General features: G+C 36.6%; 1 protein-coding gene across 1 annotated transcript in view; it reads right to left on the bottom strand.

Moving 5' to 3' along the window:
- Positions 1-585: 585 nt before the first annotated feature.
- LOC133543036 (phosphorylase b kinase regulatory subunit alpha, liver isoform-like) overlaps positions 586-26,208 on the bottom strand; it is a 42,218-nt gene continuing 16,595 nt past the window's right edge. Inside the window, exons 10-21 of the mRNA XM_061887400.1 lie at positions 20,165-20,271; positions 18,362-18,498; positions 18,144-18,297; positions 17,666-17,745; positions 16,567-16,645; positions 12,327-12,456; positions 12,127-12,228; positions 8,773-8,897; positions 8,389-8,442; positions 5,360-5,593; positions 5,081-5,281; positions 586-2,893 (exon numbers count right to left, since the gene is read on the bottom strand). Coding sequence (XP_061743384.1) covers positions 2,720-2,893; positions 5,081-5,281; positions 5,360-5,593; positions 8,389-8,442; positions 8,773-8,897; positions 12,127-12,228; positions 12,327-12,456; positions 16,567-16,645; positions 17,666-17,745; positions 18,144-18,297; positions 18,362-18,498; positions 20,165-20,271 — 1,577 coding nt within the window. The 3' untranslated portion in view covers positions 586-2,719. The remainder of the gene's footprint in view (positions 2,894-5,080; positions 5,282-5,359; positions 5,594-8,388; positions 8,443-8,772; positions 8,898-12,126; positions 12,229-12,326; positions 12,457-16,566; positions 16,646-17,665; positions 17,746-18,143; positions 18,298-18,361; positions 18,499-20,164; positions 20,272-26,208) is intronic.

The raw sequence follows: 26,208 nt of genomic DNA, 5'->3' as shown, positions 1-26,208 counted from the left end.
TGGATCCAACACAGTCGCGAGAGTCCAGTCCAAAGCGGATCCAACACAGCAGCGAGAGTCCCGTTCACAGCGGAGCCAGCAGGAAACCATCCCAAGCGGAGGCGGATCAGCAGCGCAGAGATGTCCCCAGCCGATACACAGGCAAGCAGTACATGGCCACCGGATCGGACCGGACCCCCTCCACAAGGGAGAGTGGGACATAGAAGAAAAAGAAAAGAAACGGCAGATCAACTGGTCTAAAAAGGGAGTCTATTTAAAGGCTAGAGTATACAAATGAGTTTTAAGGTGAGACTTAAATGCTTCTACTGAGGTGGCATCTCGAACTGTTACCGGGAGGGCATTCCAGAGTACTGGAGCTCGAACGGAAAACGCTCTATAGCCCGCAGACTTTTTTTGGGCTTTGGGAATCACTAATAAGCCGGAGTCCTTTGAAGGCAGATTTCTTGCCGGGACATATGGTACAATACAATCGGCAAGATAGGATGGAGCTAGACCGTGTAGTATTTTATACGTAAGTAGTAAAACCTTAAAGTCACACGTGTGTGTGTGCATGTGTGTTTACATCCTCCTGATGAAGAAATGTGACAGTCTTAATTAAATCATTTAATTAGCAGCTGCAACCATCATTACTGATCACCCCCTGGCGGTGAAGACAGGAAGTGGAAACAATAAGAGTCCAAAACAGGAAGTCAAGCCAAAAACAGTTTAAAAACAGCCAAAACTAGACAAAGAAAGGCCAACCTCCATTTATTGAATTGTTCCATTACTTAGGTGGGATACACCTGTCAATCACTATTGTTTATGACATTTCACAATTATTCTCTTACTTGCAGTGCAAACATGCAGACTGAAAGTGGAGAGTACGACATATTGCACAGGAATATGATGACTTTATTAGAACTCTGCTCTCATAAAAGAAATGACATATTCAGCAGTTTTTCACTAATTGATGAAGATCAATAGGTGTTTTGTTTTCCAACCAAGTATCAAAGTCAAACATGCTTAAATCAGATTGATTTGAAGCGTTGAACGGATATTAACAATAAGTCTTTAATGAGTTTTGGAAAACAAAGTTGTAGTTTATTTGGGATGTAAACACTACATTAATGTTGAAATATACAACTATTAGAGGACATGCTGTTGAAGGCCACACAAAGTCTCTAATTTTAGGAACTTATTGACATGATTGACAGCAAATGTTAGTGTCGCCATGATGTCTGACATCACTCATAATAATATAACACCTCATTCTTGTACAGTTACACATAATTGCTTCCGGAATGGTGAAATATAAATGGAATCATTTCTTAGTTTGAGCATAAAACTTGTGCACTTATGTACTGTTTTTATACTGTAAATACTGATGTATGTACAGTATTTATACTGCTGATGTATGTACAGTATTTATACTGCAGATACTGATGTATGTACAGTATTTACACTGCAGATACTGATGTATGTACAGTATACTGCAGATGTATGTAAAGTATTTATACTGATGTACGTACAGTATTTATACTGCAGATGTATGTACAGTATTTACACTGCAGATACTGACGTATGTACAGTATTTATACTGCAGATACTGATGTATGTACAGTATTTATACTGCAGATGTATGTACAGTATTTATACTGATGTACGTACAGTATTTATACTGCAGATGTACAGTATTTACACTGCAGATACTGACGTATGTACAGTATTTACACTGCACATACTGATGTATGTACAGTATTTATACTGCAGATGTATGTACAGTATTTATACTGCAGATACTGATGTATGTACAGTATTTATACTGCAGATGTATGTACAGTATTTATACTGCAGATACTGATGTATGTACAGTATTTATACTGCAGATACTGATGTATGTACAGTATTTATACTGCAGATACTGATGTATGTACAGTATTTATACTGCAGATGTATGTACAGTATTTATACTGATGTACGTACAGTATTTATACTGCAGATGTATGTACAGTATTTACACTGCAGATACTGACGTATGTACAGTATTTACACTGCACATACTGATGTATGTACAGTATTTATACTGCAGATGTATGTACAGTATTTATACTGCAGATACTGATGTACGTACAGTATTTATACTGCAGATGTATGTACAGTATTTATACTGCAGATGTATGTACAGTATTTATACTGCAGATACTGATGTACGTACAGTATTTATACTGCAGATGTATGTACAGTATTTATACTGCAGATACTGATGTATGTACAGTATTTATACTGCAGATACTGATGTATGTACGGTAGTTATACTGCAGATGTATGTACAGTATTTATACTGCAGATACTGATGTATGTACAATATTTATACTGCAGATACTGATGTATGCATAGTATTTATACTGCAGATACTGATGTATGCATAGTATTTATACTGCAGATACTGATGTATGCATAGTATTTATACTGCAGATACAGATGTATGTACAGTATTTATACTGCAGATACTGATGTATGCATAGTATTTATACTGCAGATACAGATGTATGTACAGTATTTATACTGCAGATACTGATGTATGTACAGTATTTATACTGCAGATACTGATGTATGCACAGTATTTATACTGAAGTACAAGCTGTGTGTCTAATTGTTACCGTGACAGAAAATCCCAAATAAAATCCATGTTGTGCAGCTGTTTCAAAATAAAAGCGGATGGTTGTTGCAGGTGGTGTTGTCACTGCATGCTGCAGCTGGAGGCGGGCAGGAAGTCGTGCACGTAGGTCATGACAGCTTTGGTCAAATAGGTCATGGTGCCGTAGCGACCACTGGGGGCGCTGTCGTAGAAAAGGTTGCAGATTCCTGTTGCTGCGTCCTTCTCCAGGAAGTCGTCACACACGCTCAGAGACTTCTGCTCGTGTGGAGAGAAGAAGTCAGGGAGGCTTTTTTTGTCACACGCTGCTAGAATAATGACCATGTTAGCCACCAGGGAACACTACCTGCTTGCTAAGGAAGAGCTGCTTTATAAACGTTACCTGGTTGTTAAGGAAGAGGTGGTTTATAAACACTACCTGGTTGCTAAGGAAGAGGTGCTTTATAAAAGCTACCTGGTCGCTAAGGAAGAGGTGGTTTACAAACGTTACCTGCTTGTTAAGGAAGAGGTGGTTTATAAACACTACTTGGTCGCTAAGGAAGAGGTGCTTTATAAATGTTACCTGACCGCTAAGGAAGAGGTGGTTTATAAACGCTACCTGGTCGCTAAGGAAGAGGTGGTTTATAAACGCTACCTGGTCGCTAAGGAAGAGGTGGTTTATAAACGCTACCTGGTCGCTAAGGAAGAGGTGGTTTATAAACGTTACCTGGTCGCTAAGGAAGAGGTGGTTTATAAACGCTACCCGGTCACTAAAGATGATGTTTGTTATAAATGTTAACTGGTCGCTAAGGAAACGATTGTTGTGAACGTTAGAACTGGTTGCTAAGGAAGAGGTTGTTATAAATGTTAATCGGTTGCTAAATAAGAGGCTGTTTAAAAATGTTAACTTATCACTAAGGAAGAGGTTGTCGTCCGGTGGCAAAGGAAGAGGTTGTTGCCCGGTGGCTAAAGAAGAGGTTGTCGCCCGGTGGCTTAGGAAGAGGTTGTTGCCCGGTGGCTTAGGAAGAGGTTGTCGCCCGGTGGCTAAAGAAGGGGTTGTCGCCCGGTGGCTTAGGAAGAGGCGGTTGCCCGGTGGCTAAAGAAGAGGTTGTTGCCTAGTGGCTTAGGAAGAGGTTGTTGCTTGGTGGCTAAAGAAGAGGTTGTTGCCCGGTGGTTAAAGAAGAGGTTGTTGCCCGGTGGCTAAAGAAGAGGTTGTTGCCGGTGGCTAAAGAAGAGGTTGTTGCCCGCTGGCTAAAGAAGAGGTTGTTGCCCGGTGGCTAAAGAAGAGGTTGTTGCCCAGTGGCTTAGGAAGAGGTTGTTGCCCGGTGGCTAAAGAAGAGGTTGTTACCCGGTGGCTTAGGAAGAGGTTGTTGCCCGGTGGCTAAAGGAGGGGTTGTTGCCCGGTGGCTAAAGAAGAGGTTGTCGCCCGGTGGCTAAAGAAGAGGTTGTTGCCCGGTGGCTAAAGAAGAGGTTGTTGCCCGGTGGCTTAGGAAGAGGTTGTTGCCCGGTGGCTTAGGAAGAGGTTGTTGCCCGGTGGCTTAGGAAGAGGTTGTTGCCCGGTGGCTTAGGAAGAGGTTGTTGCCCGGTGGCTTAGGAAGAGGTTGTCGCCCGGTGGCTAAAGAAGGGGTTGTCGCCCGGTGGCTTAGGAAGAGGCGGTTGCCCGGTGGCTAAAGAAGAGGTTGTTGCCTAGTGGCTTAGGAAGAGGTTGTTGCTTGGTGGCTAAAGAAGAGGTTGTTGCCCGGTGGTTAAAGAAGAGGTTGTTGCCCGGTGGCTAAAGAAGAGGTTGTTGCCGGTGGCTAAAGAAGAGGTTGTTGCCCGCTGGCTAAAGAAGAGGTTGTTGCCCGGTGGCTAAAGAAGAGGTTGTTGCCCAGTGGCTTAGGAAGAGGTTGTTGCCCGGTGGCTAAAGAAGAGGTTGTTACCCGGTGGCTTAGGAAGAGGTTGTTGCCCGGTGGCTAAAGGAGGGGTTGTTGCCCGGTGGCTAAAGAAGAGGTTGTCGCCCGGTGGCTAAAGAAGAGGTTGTTGCCCGGTGGCTAAAGAAGAGGTTGTTGCCCGGTGGCTTAGGAAGAGGTTGTTGCCCGGTGGCTTAGGAAGAGGTTGTTGCCCGGTGGCTTAGGAAGAGGTTGTTGCCCGGTGGCTAAAGAAGAGGTTGTCGCCCGGTGGCTTAGGAAGAGGCGGTTGCCCGGTGGCTAAAGAAGAGGTTGTTGCCCTGTGGCTTAGGAAGAGGTTGTTGCACGGTGGCTAAAGAAGAGGGTTGTTGCCCGGTGGCTAAGGAAGAGGTTGTTGCCCGGAGGCTAAGGAAGAGGTTGTTGCCCGGTGGCTAAGGAAGAGGTTGTTGCCCGGTGGCTAAGGAAGAGGTTGTTGCCCGGTGGCTAAGGAAGAGGTTGTTGCCCGGTGGCTAAGGAAGAGGTTGTTGCCCGGTGGCTAAGGAAGAGGTTGTTACCCGGTGGCTAAGGAAGAGGTCGTTACCTGGTCGCTAAGGAAGAGGTTGTTGGCCATGTGCAGGATGCGGTCCACATGGATGATGGCCCCCAGGTTGTGGAGGTGCAGGTCGGCCAGCAGCCCCAGGAGGGTGAGGGTCTCCAGCAGCAGTTGTCTGTACTCGGGCTGAGGGACGTGGTTGAGCACGCTCTCCACCTGCACTGCAAACTTCATCTCTCTGGCTGTCATCTGCACACGTACAAGGAGAAGAAGAAGATGGATGGATGGATGGGTGGATGAGTGAAGAAGACAGGCGAGTGGGGGCACCTCTCTGGTGGCAGAAGAAGGTAAGACGTAGCCGTCGATGGAGAGGCCGTGACACTTGAGCAGGATTCGCCACACCTTCTGGTAGAACCCTGCAGGAACTCTGTTGATGGCTCCGTCCAACCTGCGTCTCCTCAGCCACTGGCCTTGTCTGGCCTCCCACTGCAGCTGACCGTCTCCTGGACCACACCCCACTGGAGACAACATCCCACTGGGGGTGGACGGGCTGCTGCACCGCTGTGGAGCAACACTTTCACTTTCACTGCTGGGGGTCCATCTTCTCACTTTTGACCAACATTCACATGATTAGGTACACCTGCTCATCATTTCAGTCATGGGCCTTTTTGTACTTTGACATACCTTATTACCATTTACCTTTCATGTACTTTGACATACCTTATTACTTTTTATGTACTCTGACACACTTTATTATCATGTACTTTGACATACCTTATCTTTTATGTACTCTGACATACTTTATTATCATGTACTTTGACATACCATTTACCTTTCATGTACTTTGACATACCTTATTACCTTTTATGTACTCTGACACACTTTATTACTATGTACTTTGACATACCTTTTAACTTGTATTTACTCTGACATACTTTATCATGTACTTTGACATACCTTTTAACTTTTATGTACTTTGAAATACGTTATTATCATTTAACTTTTATGTACTTTGACATACCTTATTACCATTTAACTTTTATGTACTATGACATACCTTATTACCATTTAACTTTTATGTACTATGACATACCTTATTACCATTTACCTTTCATCTACTTTGACATACCTTATTACCTTTTATGTACTCTGACACACTTTATTACCATGTACTTTGACATACCTTATCTTTTATGTACTCTGACATACTTTATTATCATGTACTTTGACATACCTTTGAACTTTTATATACTTTGACATACGTTATTACCATTTAACTTTTATGTACTATGACATACCTTATTACCATTTAACTTTTATTTACTGTGACATACCTTATCACCATCTACGTTTTATGTACTTTGACACACCTTATTACCTTTTATGTACTCTGACATACTTTATTAACATGTATCTTTTTTTGTACTTTGACACACCTTATTACCTTTTATGTACTCTGACATACTTTATTACCATGCATCTTTTATGTACTTTGACATACCTTATTACCTTGAAACTTTAATGAACTCTGACATACTTTTTTACTTTTATATAATTTGACATACCTTATTACCATGTTCCTTTTATGTACTCTGACATACCTTATTACAATTTACATTTTATGTACTTTGACATAACTTATTACCTTTTAACTTTTATGTACTTTGACATACCTTGTTCCCTTTCAACTTTTATGTACTTTGACATACTTTATTACTATTGGACTTTTATGTACTTTTAATACCTTATCATTTAACTTTTATGTACTCTGACATACTTTATTACCATGTATCTTTTATGTACTTTGACATACCTTATTACCTTGAAACTTTAATGAACTCTGACATACCTTTTAACTTTTATATACTTTGACATACCCTATTACCATGTTCCTTTTATGTACTCTGACATACCTTATTACCTTTTAACTTTTATGTACTTTGACATACCTTATTACCTTTTAACTTTTATGTACTTTGACATACCTTGTTCCATTTCAACTTTTAAGTACTTAATAACTATTTGACTTTTATGTACTTGTAATACCTTATCATTTAACTTTTATGTACTTTGACATACCTTACTACCATTGAACTTTTATGTACTTTGACATACCTGATTACCTTTGAACTTTTATGTACTTTGACATACCTTACTACCATTGAACTTTTATGTACTTTGACATACCTGATTACCTTTGAACTTTTATGTACTTTGACATACCTTACTACATTTAACTTTTATGTATTTTTGACGTATCCAAGTACTGTTGAACTTTTATGTACTTTGACCTACCTTATTTCCATTTACCTTTTATGACTTTGACATTCCTTAATACCATTTAAATTTGCGTGCTAATGTTAGCATTCTGCATTTTAGGGTTAACCTTACAGGTGTGTGCATGCTAATGTTAGCATTCTGCATTTTAGGGTTAACCATACAGGTGTGTGCATGCTAATGTTAGCATTCTGCATTTCAGGGTTAACCATACAGATGTGTGCATGCTAATGTTAGTATTCTGCATTTTAGGGTTAACCTTACAAGTGTGTGCATGCTAATGTTAGCATTCTGCATTTTAGGGTTAACCTTACAGGTGTTTGCATGCTAATTTTAGCATTCTGCATTTTCTGGGTTAACCTTACAGGTGTGTGCATGCTAATGTTAGCATTCTGCATTTTAGGATTAACCATACAGGTGTGTGCATGCTAATGTTAGCATTCTGCATTTTAGGGTTAACCATACAGGTGTGTGCATGTTAATGTTAGCATTCTGAATTTTAGGGTGAACCTTACAGGTGTGTGCATGCTAATGTTAGCATTCTGCATTTTAGGGTTAACCTTACAGGTGTTTGCATGCTAATTTTAGCATTCTGCATTTTCTGGGTTAACCTTACAGGTGTGTGCATGCTAATGTTAGCATTCTGCATTTTAGGGTTAACCATACAGGTGTGTGCATGCTAATGTTAGCATTCTGCATTTTAGGGTTAACCATACAGGTGTGTGCATGCTAATGTTAGCATTCTGCATTTGTGGGTGAACCTTACAGATGTGTGCATGCTAATGTTAGCATTCTGCATTTTAGGGTTAACCATACAGGTGTGTGCATGCTAATGTTAGCATGCTGCATTTTAGGGTTAACATTACAGGTGTGTGCATGCTAATGTTAGCATTCTGCATTTTAGGGTTAACCTTACAGGTGTGTGCATGCTAATGTTAGCATTCTGCATTTGTGGGTGAACCTTACACGTGTTTGCATGCTATGGTTAGCATTCTGCACTTGTGAGTGAACGTTAGAGGTGTGTGCATGAATAACGTTGTGTTCCAAGTGCTAAAAGGTGCAAGCAGATGAGATGTTACCGTGGAGCGAGGCGAGGTGACATTGCTGCATGTGGACACACCACCACTGAGAATCTGAGTATGAGAAGATGACATCATCATGCACAGCTGTCAACAATGCAGCAGCTGCAAAAAGCAAAGAAATGATCATGGAGGTGAAGATGTTGGATGTTAGCCAGTTAACTTCAACGCACACTGAGTGGCTGACAATCATCCAACTGGAAGCACAAGTACGAGCCACAATATGAATAATACTTCAAATGTTCATATTCGTGTGTGTGTGTGTGTGTGTGTGTGTGTGTGTGTGTGTGTGTGTGTGTGTGTGTGTGTGTGTGTGTGTGTGTGTGTGTGTGTGTGTGTGTGTGTGTGTGTGTGTGTGTGTGTGTGTGTGAGTGAGTGAGTCACCTGTTTGATGTCGCTCTTCAGTTGGTGTATTCCTGAGCGCTCAGTCTTGGTGGCTCCAGTGTGTCCCACTTCATGGATGGAGATAGCTGGACTACACACGGTGGACGGGACACGCGTAGGTCGCACTGACACACACACACACACACACACACACACATAAGTTTTTCAACGTTTATCAATTACTTAGTAAATGACCAAGTCGAGGTGATCTACCTCATATATACATACACACACATATCATATATATATATATATATATATATATATATATATATATATATATATATATACATAAATACATTTATATATACAGTATGTAATTTATATTTATTTTGCCGTTTTTGTTGACATGTTGAAGGTGTTTTAATGAATATACATGCATGTTTAACATATAGATTCCTATCTTTCATGAAGACAAGAATATAAGTTGGTGTATTACCTGATTGTGATGACTTGCATTGATTGGAATCAGACAGTATAGTGCTGATAATGTCCACGTTTTCAAATGGAGGAGAAAAAAAGTTCCTCTTTTCTGTCTAATACCACATGAAAGTCGTTGTTTTTTGGCATCTTATTTGTCCAGCTTCCATATTGGTTTTTATACACTTTACAAGAAATACATTGGCGGCAAACTCCGTAGCTTGCTAGCTTGGTAGTGCTGGCTTTCGGAGACTCTTATTTTGTTAGCGCAGGCGCGATGGAGCGGCGCTTTTATTGTGAAGACAGGAACTGTGCGATCAGTCTTTAGGCTTTTGACGGGAAGTACGGTTGAAATAAAATGTGTCTTTTTTCCTTTACACTTTTGATTGATTGAAACTTTTATTACTAGATTGCACAGTACAGTACATATTCCGTACAGTTGACCACTAAATGGTAACACCCCAATAAACTTTTCGACTTAAGTCGGGTTGAACGTGAGACGGTCATGTGACCGCCTGGCTCTGTTTGATTGGTCCAACATCACCAGTGACTGCATGTGATTGGTGAAAGGCAGGCATGTGTAGATTCTACTTTGAAGCTCTGTCTGACAAACCAAAACAAACATTAATAGATCGATAAAAAAAAGTAGCGAGTAGCGAGCTGAATGTAGATAAATGGAACGGAGTAAAAGTAGCGTTTCTTCTCTATAAATATACTCAAGTAAAAGTAAAAGTATGTTGCATAAAAACTACTTGTAGAAGTACAATTTATCCCAAAAGTTACTCAAGTAAATGTAACGGAGTAAATGTAGCGCGTTACTACCCACCTCTGTATGTATATATATATGTATGTATGTGTATAAATATAAATATATTATTTATATATATATATATATATATATATACAAACCCTGTTTCCATGAGAAATTGTGAATACAAATGATTTGCAAATCCTTTTCAAGCCATATTCAGTTGAATATGCTACAAAGACAACATATTTGATGTTCAAACTAAAAAAACTTTTTATTTTTTTTTTCCGCAAATAAAGTTCAGAGAATCTGGAGAAATCACTCCACGTAAGAGACATGGCCGGAAACCAACATTGAATGACCGTGACCTTCCATCCCTCAGACGGCACCGTATCAAAAACCGACATCAATCCCTAAAGGATATCACCACAAACCACTGTCACTAAATACAGTTGGTTTCTACATCTGTAAGTGCAAAGCGAAAGCCATTTATCGACAAAATCCAGAAACGCCGCCGGCTTCTCTGGGCCCGAGATCATCTAAGATGGACTGATGCAAAGTGGAAAAGTGTTCTGTGGTCAGACGAGTCCACATTTCGAATTGTTTTTTGGAAATATTCGACATTGTGTCATCCGGACCAAATGGGAAGGGAACCATCCAGACTGTTATCCACACAAAGTGTAAAAGCCAGCATGTGTGATGGTATGGGGGTGCATTAGTGCCCAAGGCATGGGTAACTTACACATCTGTGAAGGCACCATTAATGCTGAAAGGTACATACAGGTTTTGAAACAACATATGCTGCCATCTAAGCGCCGTCTTTTTCATGGACGCCCCTGCTTATTTCAGCAAGACAATGCCAAGCCACATTCGCAACGTGTTACAACAGCGTGGCTTCGTAGTAAAAGAGTGCGGGTACTTTCCTTGCCCGCCTGCAGTCCAAACCTGTCTCCCATGGAAAATGTGTGGCACATTATGAAGTGTAAAATACGACAGTGGAGACCCCGGACTGTTGAAGGACTGAAGCTCTACATAAAACAAGAATGGGAAAGAATTCCACTTTCAAAGCTTCAACAATTAGTTTCCTCTGTTCCCAAATCTTTATTGAGTGTTGTTAAAGGAAAAGGTGATGTAACACAGTGGTGAACATGCCCTTTCCCAACTACTTTGGCACGTGTTGCAGCCATCAAATTCAAAGTTAATTATTATTTGCAAAAAAAAAAAAAAATGTTTATGAGTTTGAACATCAAATATGTTGTCTTTGTAGTATATTCAACTGAATATGGCTTGAAAAGGATTTGCAAATCATTGTATTCTGTTTATATTTACATCTAACACAATTTCCCAACTCATATATATATATATATACACAGTTGACATAATAATTGTCATAATTATGTCAACTCACTTCTATAGAGAGAGAGATGACATAATTGTTGCATAATAATAATAATTCTAATAATAATAATATCCATCCATCCATATTCTTCCGCTTATCCGAGGTCGGGTCGCGGGGGCAGCAGCCTAAGCAGGGAAGCCCAGACTTCCCTCTCCCCAGCCACTTGGTCCAGCTTCTCCCGGGGGATCCTGAGGTGTTCCCAGGCCAGCCAGGAGACATAGTCTTCCCAACGTGTCCTGGGTCTTCCCCGTGGCCTCCTACTGGTCAGACGTGCCCTAAACACCTCCCTAGGGAGGCGTTCGGGTGGCATCCTGACCAGATGCCCGAACCACCTCATCTGGCTCCTCTCCATGTGGAGGAGCAGCGGCTTTACTTTGAGTTCCTCCCGGATGGCAGAGCTTCTCACCCTATCTCTAAGGGAGAGACCCAAACTCATTTGGGCCGCTTGTACCCGTGATCTTATCCTTTCGGTCATGACCCAAAGCTCATGACCATAGGTGAGGATGGGAACGTAGATCGACCGGTAAATTGGGAGCTTTGCCTTCCGGCTCAGCTCCTTCTTCACCACAACGGATCGGTACAACGTCCGCATTACTGAAGACGCCGCACCGATCCGCCTGTCGATCTCACCATCCACTCTTCCCTCACTCGTGAACAAGACTCCTAGGTACTTGAACTCCTCCACTTGGGGCAGGGTCTCCTCCCCAACCCGGAGATGGCACTCTCACCTTATGCTAATAATAATAATGATAATAATGCTAGTGATAATGAATGAAAAGTGACTGACTGCTTTTTTCCACTCCAAACTCTTTCCCACTGAGGATGTGATGCAGCAGCTTCTTCATGGCAGAAGGACTCAGACTCATCAGACTCTCTGACGCCTCCTCACCTGAAAGTTAGTCATCAATATGTCTGTTTGGTGTGTCGGTCTTCATCCTCTTCATGACATGAACGTGACTTTGTGGAGGCAGAAGAGAGTTTTCCTACCAGAACATGTGAGACTGCGAGCTAGCTCTGTGGCCATCACCTGCATGATGAGTCCTGTCCTCAGTCTCAGCATGTCTCCAAACAGGGAGGGCTGCGAGCGCACGAACATGGCCAGGTACACCATGATCTCCTGTACATATACATACATACTTTATACCAGGTACACCATGATCTCCTGTACATATACATACATACTTTATGCCAGGTACACCATGATCTCCTGTACATATACATACATACTTTATACCAGGTACACCATGATCTCCTGTACATATACATACATACTTTATACCAGGTACACCATGATCTCCTGTACATATAAATACATACTTTATACCAGGTACACCATGATCTCCTGTACATATACATACATACTTTATACCAGGTACACCATGATCTCCTGTACATATACATACATACTTTATACCAGGTACACCATGATCTCCTGTACATATAAATACATACTTTATACCAGGTACACCATGATCTCCTGTACATATACATACATACTTTATACCAGGTACACCATGATCTCCTGTACATATAAATACATACTTTATACCAGGTACACCATGATCTCCTGTACATATACATACATACTTTATACCAGGTACACCATGATCTCCTGTACATATACATACATACTTTATGCCAGGTACACCATGATCTCCTGTACATATACATACATACTTTATACCAGGTACACCATGATCTCCTGTACATATACATACATACTTTATACCAGGTACACCATGATCTCCTGTACATATACATACATACTTTACACCAGGTACACCATGATCTCCTGTACATATACATACATACTTTATACCAGGTACACCATGATCTCCTGTACATATACATACATACTTTATACCAGGTACACCACCATCTCCTGTACATATACATACATACTTTATACCAGGTACACCATGATCTCCTGTACATATACATACATACTTTATACCAGGTACACCATGATCTCCTGTACATATACATACATACTTTATGCCAGGTACACCATGATCTCCTGTACATATACATACATACTTTATACCAGGTACACCATGATCTCCTGTACATATAAATACATACTTTATACCAGGTACACCATGATCTCCTGTACATATACATACATACTTTATGCCAGGTACACCATGATCTCCTGTACATATAAATACATACTTTATACCAGGTACACCATGATCTCCTGTACATATACATACATACTTTATACCAGGTACACCATGATCTCCTGTACATATAAATACATACTTTATACCAGGTACACCATGATCTCCTGTACATATACATACATACTTTATGCCAGGTACACCATGATCTCCTGTACATATAGTACATACATACATACTTTATACCAGGTACACCATGATCTCCTGTACATATACATACATACATACTTTATACCAGGTACACCATGATCTCCTGTACATATAAATACATACTTTATACCAGGTACACCATGATCTCCTGTACATATACATACATACTTTATACCAGGTACACCATGATCTCCTGTATATACACATACATCATCACCAGGTACACCACCATCTCCTGTATGTACATATACATACATACATACTTCATACCAGGTACACCACCATCTCCTCTACATATACATACATACTTTATGCCAGGTACACCATGATCTCCTGTACATATAAATACATACTTTATACCAGGTACACCACCATCTCCTGTACATATACATACATACTTTACACCAGGTACACCACCATCTCCTGTACATATACATACATACTTTATACCAGGTACACCATGATCTCCTGTACATACACATACATCATCACCAGGTACACCACCATCTCCTGTACGTACATATACATACATACTTCATACCAGGTACACCACCATTTCCTCTACATATACATACTTCATCACCAGGTACACTATGATCTGCTGTACATATACATACATACTTTATACCAGGTACACCACCATCTCCTGTACATATACATACTTCATCACCAGGTACACCACCAACTCCTGTACATACATATACTTCATCACCAGGTACACCATGATCTCCTGTACATATAGTACATACATACATACTTTATACCAGGTACACCATGATCTCCTGTACATATACATACATACATACTTTATACCAGGTACACCATGATCTCCTGTACATATAAATACATACTTTATACCAGGTACACCATGATCTCCTGTACATATACATACATACTTTATACCAGGTACACCATGATCTCCTGTATATACACATACATCATCACCAGGTACACCACCATCTCCTGTATGTACATATACATACATACATACTTCATACCAGGTACACCACCATCTCCTCTACATATACATACATACTTTATGCCAGGTACACCATGATCTCCTGTACATATACATACATACTTTATACCAGGTACACCACCATCTCCTGTACATATACATACATACTTTACACCAGGTACACCACCATCTCCTGTACATATACATACATACTTTATACCAGGTACACCATGATCTCCTGTACATACACATACATCATCACCAGGTACACCACCATCTCCTGTACGTACATATACATACATACTTCATACCAGGTACACCACCATTTCCTCTACATATACATACTTCATCACCAGGTACACTATGATCTGCTGTACATATACATACATACTTTATACCAGGTACACCACCATCTCCTGTACATATACATACTTCATCACCAGGTACACCACCAACTCCTGTACATACATATACTTCATCACCAGGTACACCACCATCTCCTACACATATACATACATACTTCATCACCAGGTACACCACCAACTCCTGTACATACATATACTTCATCACCAGGTACACCACCATCTCCTACACATATACATACATACTTCATCACCAGGTACACCACCATCTACTGTACACATACATACATACATACTTTATACCAGGTACACCACCATCTCCTCTACATATACATACATACTTCATCACCAGGTACACCACCACCAATACATACATATATGATGTAGTATAAGTACATATATGATGTAGTATGAATACATATGTGATGTACAATAAGTACATGTGTGTTGTAGTATGAATACATATGTGATGTAGTATGAATACATATGATGTAGTATGAGTACATAAGTGATGTAGTATGAATTCATGTGTGATGTAGTATGAATACATGTGATGTAGTATAAATACATGTGATGTAGTATGAATACATGTGATGTAGTATAAATACATATGTGATGTAGTATGAGTACATATGTGATGTAGTATGAATACATGTGTGATGTAGTATGAATTAGTGTGTGATGTTGTATAAGTACATGTGTGATGTAGTATGAATACATATGTAATGTAGTATAAGTACATGTTTGATGTAGTATGAATACATGTGATGTAGTATAAATACATGTGATGTAGTATGAATACATGTGTGATGTAGTATAAGTACATGTGTGATGTGGTATAAGTACATGTGTGATGTAGTATGAATACATATGTGATGTAGTATAAGTACATGTTTGATGTAGTATGAATACATATGTGATGTAGTATGAATACATATGTGATGTAGTATAAGTACATGTGTGATGTAGTATGAATACATGTGTGATGTAGTATGAATACATATGTGATGTAGTATAAGTACATGTTTGATGTAGTATGAATACATATGTGATGTAGTATAAGTACATGTGTGATGTAGTATGAATACATGTGTGATGTAGTATGAATACATATGTGATGTAGTATAAGTACATGTTTGATGTAGTATGAATACATATGTGATGTAGTATGAATACATATGTGATGTAGTATAAGTACATGTGTGATGTAGTATGAATACATATGTGATGTAGTATGAATTAGTGTGTGATGTAGTATAAGTACATGTGTGATGTAGTATGAATACATATGTGATGTAGTATAAGTACATGTTTGATGTAGTATGAATACATATGTGATGTAGTATGAATACATATGTGAGGTATAAGTACATATGTGATGTAGTATGAGTACATGTGTGATGTAGTATGAGTACATATGTGATGTGGTATGAGTACATGTGTGATGTAGTATGAATACATATGTGAGGTATAAGTACATATGTGATGTAGTATGAGTACATGTGTGATGTGGTATGAATACATATGTGATGTAGTAAAAGTACATATATGATGTAGTATGAATAGATATATTCAACCTGAGTGAGGACAGCAACACTGATGTCTTGACCGCTGACTTCATAGATCAGATTGTTGAGCTCCTCAGGAGGAAGAGGACTACACAACAACAACAAAACAACACACAAGTAAGTGAAAGAACGTGTTGTGACCTACTAACCATGTTTATGACTTACACTGTGACCTATTAACCATGTTTATGACTTACACTGTGACCTACTAACCATGTTTATGACTTACACTGAGACCTATTAACCATGTTTATGACTTACACTGTGAACTACTAACCATGTTTATGACTTACACTGTGACATACTAACCATGTTTATGACTTACACTGTGAAATACTAACCATGTTTATGACTTACACTGTGACCTACTAACCATGTTTATGACTTACACTGTGACCTACTAACCATGTTTATGACTTACACTGTGAACTACTAACCATGTTTATGACTTACTGTGAACTACTAACCATGTTTATGACTTACACTGTGAAATATTAACCATGTTTATGACTTACACTGTGAAATATTAACCATGTTTATGACTTACACTGTGAACTACTAACCATGTTTATGGCTTACACTGTGAACTACTAACCATGTTGTGTGACCTACTAACAATGTTTATGACTTACACTGACCTACTAACGATGTTTATGACTTACACTGACCTACTAACCATGTTTATGACTTACACTGACCTACTAACCATGTTTATGACTCACTTTGTGAACTACTAACGATGTTTATGATTTGCACTGTGACCTACTACCAAAGTTCATGAGTTACACTGAACTACTAACTATGTTTATGACTTAAACTGAACTACTAATAATGTTTTTGACTTACGCTGTGTGAACTACTTAAGTACGATGTTTGACTCACACTGTGAACTACTAACAATGTTTATGACTTACACTGTGACCTACTAACGATGTTTGTGACTTACACTGTGACCTACTAACGATGTTTATGACTTACACTGTGAACTACTAGTAATGTTTATGACTTACACTCTGTGAACTACTTATGATGTTTATGAATTACACTGCAAACTACTTACGATGTTTATGACTTACACTGTGAACTACTAACAATGTTTATGACTTACACTGTAATGACTTTCTCTCTGGGCTCAGGAGGAAGACCGACTGTTATCTGCTTGTGGTGAGAAATAAGGTCCGTGCAAGCCTACACACACACACACACACACACACACACACACACACACACAGTTAATTGAAAACAGTGTCCTACAATGTGCAGTATTCTGGTTAGCCACTAGAGGGGACTATAACATTTAAACGTGTCCTTTTCTATTCTCATGAAGTTTATTTTGCAACCAAATGAAAATCCTTGGATTTTGATGCAAAATAAACTTCATGATATGATTCTAACATGTGCATATGATTCTAACATATATGTGTATATATATATATATATATAGTGTTGACAGTAATAAATGTTGCCATTCATAAGTGTTTATATGAATAAATAATTGATAATCAGAAGTGTTTACAGTCCTAAATGATTGACAGTGTTTATAAATGATATGTTATCATGAGTAATGAATGAGAGTAGTGACTCACCTCAGAGAGGACCTCCACTCTCTTGCGTAATATTCCAGAAATGTATCTGATGAGCGCCCACTCCTTGCTCGCTCCTGCCTGCACGTAAAGTTCCTCCAGCAGCACTCGCACGCTCACACTCGCACCTGGCAAGTCCACCGGCCAATCAGCTCCTCTGTTGTTAGCAGGCACAGCGTCACACATATTGTCGTTATTGTTGTTGTTGTGGTGGTGCTTACTTCATGACGTAGAGGACATAAAGAATGTCTGCTTGGTCCTGCAGAGAAGGACATTCCTTCAGTTGCTGCACCAAACTGCCAAAGTCTGTCTTTCCTTCTGCGTCTTTAGGCAGGTGAAGATCTGCAGCACTGACAGCCTTCAGAGGGAAACACAACCTTCAAACTCACCTTCTAACATGAAATAGAACATTTAAAACATAATTAAAACATTCAAACATGTAACAGAACATTCACACACGAAAGGAACCATTTAAACAATAAACAGAACATTTAAACATTAAATAAAACATTCCAAAATTGAATAGAACATTCAAACATTAAGTAGAACATTTAAACAAGAAATACAACATTCACACATGAAACAGAACTTTTAAACAGAACTTTTAACCATGAAACAGAAAATTCAAACATTAAATATAAGTTTTAAACATGAAATAGAACATTCACACATGAAATATAAAATTTAAACATGTAATACAACATTCACATGTGAAACAGAACATTTAAACATGAAACAGAACATTCAAACATTAAATAGAACATTCACACATTAAACAACTTTTAAACATAAAACAGGACATTCAAACATTAAATAGAACATTCAAACATGAAACAGAACATTTAAACATTAAATAGAACTTTTAAAAATGAAATACAACATTCACACATGAAAGAGAATATTTAAACATGAAATAGAACATTCACACATAAAATAAAACATTTCAACAGAACATTAATAACAGAACATTTACATTGAAACAGAACATTCACACATGAAACAGAACATTCACTCATGAAACAGACCATTCACACATGAAACAGAATATTTAAAAAGAGCATTCACACATAAAACGGAATATTTAAACATGAAATAGAACATTCACACATAATATAGAACATTTCAACAGACTATTCATAACAGAACATTTACATATGAAACTGAACATTCACACATGAAACACAACATGTAAACAGAACATTCACTCGTGAAACAGAACATGTAAATAGAACGTTCACACATGAAACAGAATATGTAAATAGAGCATTCACACATGAAATAGAAAATTCACACATGAAAAAGAAGATGTAATAGAGCATTCACAAATGAAACAGATGTAAACAGACCATTCACACATGAAACATAAGATGGAAACAGAACATTCACACATGAAACAGAAGATGTAAACAGAGCATTCACACATGAAACAGAACATTCACACATGAAACAGAAGATGTAAACAGAACATGAATTGATTAACGTGGACCCCGACTTAAACAAGTTGAAAAACTTATTGGGGTGTTACCATTTAGTGGTCAATTGTATGGAATATGTACTGTACTGTGCAATCTACTAATAAAAGCATAAATCAATCAACATTCACAAATGAAACAGAACATGTAAATAGAACAATCACACATGAAATAGAACATTCACACATGAAACTGAACATTCACACATGAAACAGAAGATGTGAACAGAACATTCACACATGAAACAGAACATGTTAACAGAACATTCACACATGAAACAGAAGATGTAAACAGAACATTCACACATGAAAAAGAACATTCACACGTGAAAAAGAAGATGTAAACAGAACATTCACACATGAAACAGAAGATGTAAACAGAACATTCACAAATAAAACAGAACATGTAAATGGAACAATCACACATGAAATAAAACATTCACACATGAAACAGAACATTCCCACATGAAAGAGAAGATGTAAACAAAACACTCCCACGTGAGAGGGAAGATGTAACGAGAACATTCCCACAGGAAGTGTGAGCTGGTAGTACTTGTGCAGTCCTGGCAGCAGCATGGAGGTGGTGAGGGAGTGGTAGAAGGTTGAGAGACTTGCGATGTTTGCTCATGAGCGGAGTGACAGGAAGAAACATGGACGACTCTGAAAAATAGCAATATTGTCTTTTTGGAGACTAAAGTACATCATATTCCAACACACAATCATACTACATGATATCACATCATCATGATACATATATGTACTACATGGTATCACATCATCATGATACATATATGTACTACATGATATCACATCATCATGATACATATATGTACTACATGATATCACATCATCATGATACATATATGTACTACATGATATCACATCAACATGATACGTATATGTACTACATGGTCTCACGTCATCATGATACATATATGTACTACATGCTGTCACATCATCATGATACATATATGTACTACATGGTATCACATCATCATGATACATATATGTACTACATGATATCACATCATAATGATACGTATATGTACTACATGCTATCACATCATCATGATACATATATGTACTACATGCTGTCACATCATCATGATACATATATGTACTACATGATTTCACATCATCATGATACATATATGTACTACATGATATCACGCCATCATGATACATATATGTACTACATGATATCACATCATCATGATACATATATGTACTAAATGATATCACATCATAATGATACGTATATGTACTACATGCTATCACATCATCATGATACATATATGTACTACATGATATCACATCATCATGATACATATATGTACTACATGGTAACACATCATCATGATACATATATGTACTACATGATATCACATCATCATGATAAAAATATGTACTACATGGTAACACGTCATGATACATATATGTACTACATGATTTCACATCATCATGATACATATATGTACTACATGATATCACATCATCATGATACATATATGTACTACATGATATCACATCATCATGATACATATATGTACTACATGATTTCACATCATCATGATACATATATGTACTACATGATATCACACCATCATGATACATATATGTACTACATGATATCACATCATCATGATACATATATGTACTAAATGATATCACATCATCATGATACATATATGTACTACATGCTATCACATCATCATGATACATATATGTACTACATGATATCACATCATCATGATACATATATGTACTACATGATATCACATCATCATGATACATATATGTACTACATGATATCACATCAACATGATACGTATATGTACTACATGGTCTCACATCATCATGATACATATATGTACTACATGCTGTCACATCATCATGATACATATATGTACTACATGATTTCACATCATCATGATACATATATGTACTACATGATATCACATCATCATGATACATATATGTACTACATGATATCACATCATCATGATACATATATGTACTACATGATTTCACATCATCATGATACATATATGTACTACATGATATCACACCATCATGATACATATATGTACTACATGATATCACATCATCATGATACATATATGTACTAAATGATATCACATCATGATACGTATATGTACTACATGCTATCACATCATCATGATACATATATGTACTACATGATATCACATCATCATGATACATATATGTACTACATGGTAACACATCATCATGATACATATATGTACTACATGATATCACATCATCATGATACAAATATGTACTACATGGTAACACGTCATCATGATACATATATGTACTACATGGTATCACATCATCATGATACATATATTACTACATGGTATCACATCATCATGATACATATATGTACTACATGATATCACATCATGATACATATATGTACTAAATGATATATCATCATGATACATATATGTACTACATGATATCACATCATGATACATATATGTACTACATGATATCACATCATGATACATATATGTACTACAATGTATCACATCATGATACATATATGTACTACATGCTATCACATCATCATGATACATATATGTACTACATGATATCACATCATCATGATACATATATGTACTACATGGTATCACATCATCATGATACAAATATGTACTACATGGTAACACATAATCATGATACATATATGTACTACATGATATCACATCATCATGATACATACATTTACTACATTGTATCACAGCATCATGATACAGATATGTACTACATGGTATCACATCATCATGATACATATATGTATTACATGCTATCACGTCATCATGATACATATATGTACTACATGGTATCACATAATCATGATACATATATGTACTACATGGTATCACATCATCATGATACATATATTAGTACATGGTATCACATCATCATGATACATATATGTACTACATGCTATCACATCACCATGATACATATATGTACTACATGATATCACATCATCATGATACATATATGTACTAAATGATATCATATCATCATGATACATATATGTACTACATGATTTCACATCATCATGATACATATATGTACTACATGCTGTCACATCATCATGATACATATATGTACTACATGATTTCACATCATCATGATACATATATGTACTACATGATATCACATCATCATGATACATATATGTACTACATGATATCACATCATCATGATACATATATGTACTACATGATTTCACATCATCATGATACATATATGTACTACATGATATCACACCATCATGATACATATATGTACTACATGATATCACATCATCATGATACATATATGTACTAAATGATATCACATCATAATGATACGTATATGTACTACATGCTATCACATCATCATGATACATATATGTACTACATGATATCACATCATCATGATACATATATGTACTACATGGTAACACATCATCATGATACATATATGTACTACATGATATCACATCATCATGATACAAATATGTACTACATGGTAACACGTCATCATGATACATATATGTACTACATGGTATCACATCATCATGATACATATATTACTACATGGTATCACATCATCATGACACATATATGTACTAAATGCTATCACATCACCATGATACATATATGTACTACATGATATCACATCATGATACATATATGTACTAAATGATATATCATCATGATACATATATGTACTACATGATATCACATCATGATACATATATGTACTACATGATATCACATCATCATGATACATATATGTACTACAATGTATCACATCATGATACATATATGTACTACATGCTATCACATCATCATGATACATATATGTACTACATGATATCACATCATCATGATACATATATGTACTACATGGTATCACATCATCATGATACAAATATGTACTACATGGTAACACATAATCATGATACATATATGTACTACATGATATCACATCATCATGATACATACATTTACTACATTGTATCACAGCATCATGATACATATATGTACTACATGGTATCACATCATCATGATACATATATGTATTACATGCTATCACGTCATCATGATACATATATGTACTACATGGTATCACATAATCATGATACATATATGTACTACATGGTATCACATCATCATGATACATATATTAGTACATGGTATCACATCATCATGATACATATATGTACTACATGATATCACATCACCATGATACATATATGTACTACATGATATCACATCATCATGATACATATGTACTAAATGATATCATATCATCATGATACATATATGTACTACATGATATCACATCATGATACATATATGTACTACATGATATCACATCATCATGATACATATATGTACTACAATGTATCACATCATGATACATATATGTACTACATGATATCACATCATCATGATACATATATGTACTACATGATATCACATCATCATGATACATATATGTAATACATGCTATCACATCATCATGATACATATATGTACTACAATGTATCACATCATGATACATATATGTACTACATGCTATCACATCATCATGATACATATATGTACTAAATGATATCACATCATCATGATACATATGTACTACATGCTATCACATCATCATGATACATATATGTACTACATGCTATCACATCATCATGATACATATATGTACTACATGCTATCACATCATCATGATACATATATGTACTACATGCTATCACATCATCATGATACATATATGTACTACATGCTATCACGTCATCATGATACATATATGTACTACATGATATCACATCATCATGATACATATATGTACTACAATGTATCACATCATGATACATATATGTACTACATGCTATCACATCATCATGATACATATATGTACTACAATGTATCACATCATGATACATATATGTACTACATGCTATCACATCATCATGATACATATATGTACTAAATGATATCACATCATCATGATACATATGTACTACATGCTATCACATCATCATGATACATATATGTACTACATGATTTCACATCATCATGATACATATGTACTAAATGATATCATATCATCATGATACATATATGTACTACATGATATCACATCATGATACATATATGTACTACATGATATCACATCATCATGATACATATATGTACTACAATGTATCACATCATGATACATATATGTACTACATGATATCACATCATCATGATACATATATGTACTACATGACATCACATCATCATGATACATATATGTACTACAATGTATCACATCATGATACATATATGTACTACATGCTATCACATCATCATGATACATATATGTACTACAATGTATCACATCATGATACATATATGTACTACATGCTATCACATCATCATGATACATATATGTACTAAATGATATCACATCATCATGATACATATGTACTACATGCTATCACATCATCATGATACATATATGTACTACATGCTATCACATCATCATGATACATATATGTACTACATGCTATCACGTCATCATGATACATATATGTACTACATGATATCACATCATCATGATACATATATGTACTACAATGTATCACATCATGATACATATATGTACTACATGCTATCACATCATCATGATACATATATGTACTACATGATATCACATCATCATGATACATATATGTACTACATGATATCACATCATCATGATACATATATGTACTACAATGTATCACATCATGATACATATATGTAATACATGCTATCACATCATCATGATACATATATGTACTACAATGTATCACATCATGATACATATATGTACTACATGCTATCACATCATCATGATACATATATGTACTAAATGATATCACATCATCATGATACATATGTACTACATGCTATCACATCATCATGATACATATATGTACTACATGATTTCACATCATCATGATACATATATGTACTACATGATATCACATCATCATGATACATATATGTACTACATGATATCACATCATCATGATACATATATGTACTACATGATTTCACATCATCATGATACATATATGTACTACATGATATCACACCATCATGATACATATATGTACTACATGATATCACATCATCATGATACATATATGTACTAAATGATATCACATCATAATGATACGTATATGTACTACATGCTATCACATCATCATGATACATATATGTACTACATGATATCACATCATCATGATACATATATGTACTACATGGTAACACATCATCATGATACATATATGTACTACATGATATCACATCATCATGATACAAATATGTACTACATGGTAACACGTCATCATGATACATATATGTACTACATGGTATCACATCATCATGATACATATATTACTACATGGTATCACATCATCATGACACATATATGTACTAAATGCTATCACATCACCATGATACATATATGTACTACATGATATCACATCATGATACATATATGTACTAAATGATATATCATCATGAT

Source organism: Nerophis ophidion, linkage group LG25 (assembly GCF_033978795.1).
Source record: "Nerophis ophidion isolate RoL-2023_Sa linkage group LG25, RoL_Noph_v1.0, whole genome shotgun sequence".
Classification (NCBI taxonomy): Eukaryota; Metazoa; Chordata; class Actinopteri; order Syngnathiformes; family Syngnathidae; genus Nerophis; species Nerophis ophidion.
The sequence above is the reverse complement of the archived record's forward strand: the minus strand, read 5'-3'. Positions and strand labels throughout refer to the sequence as shown.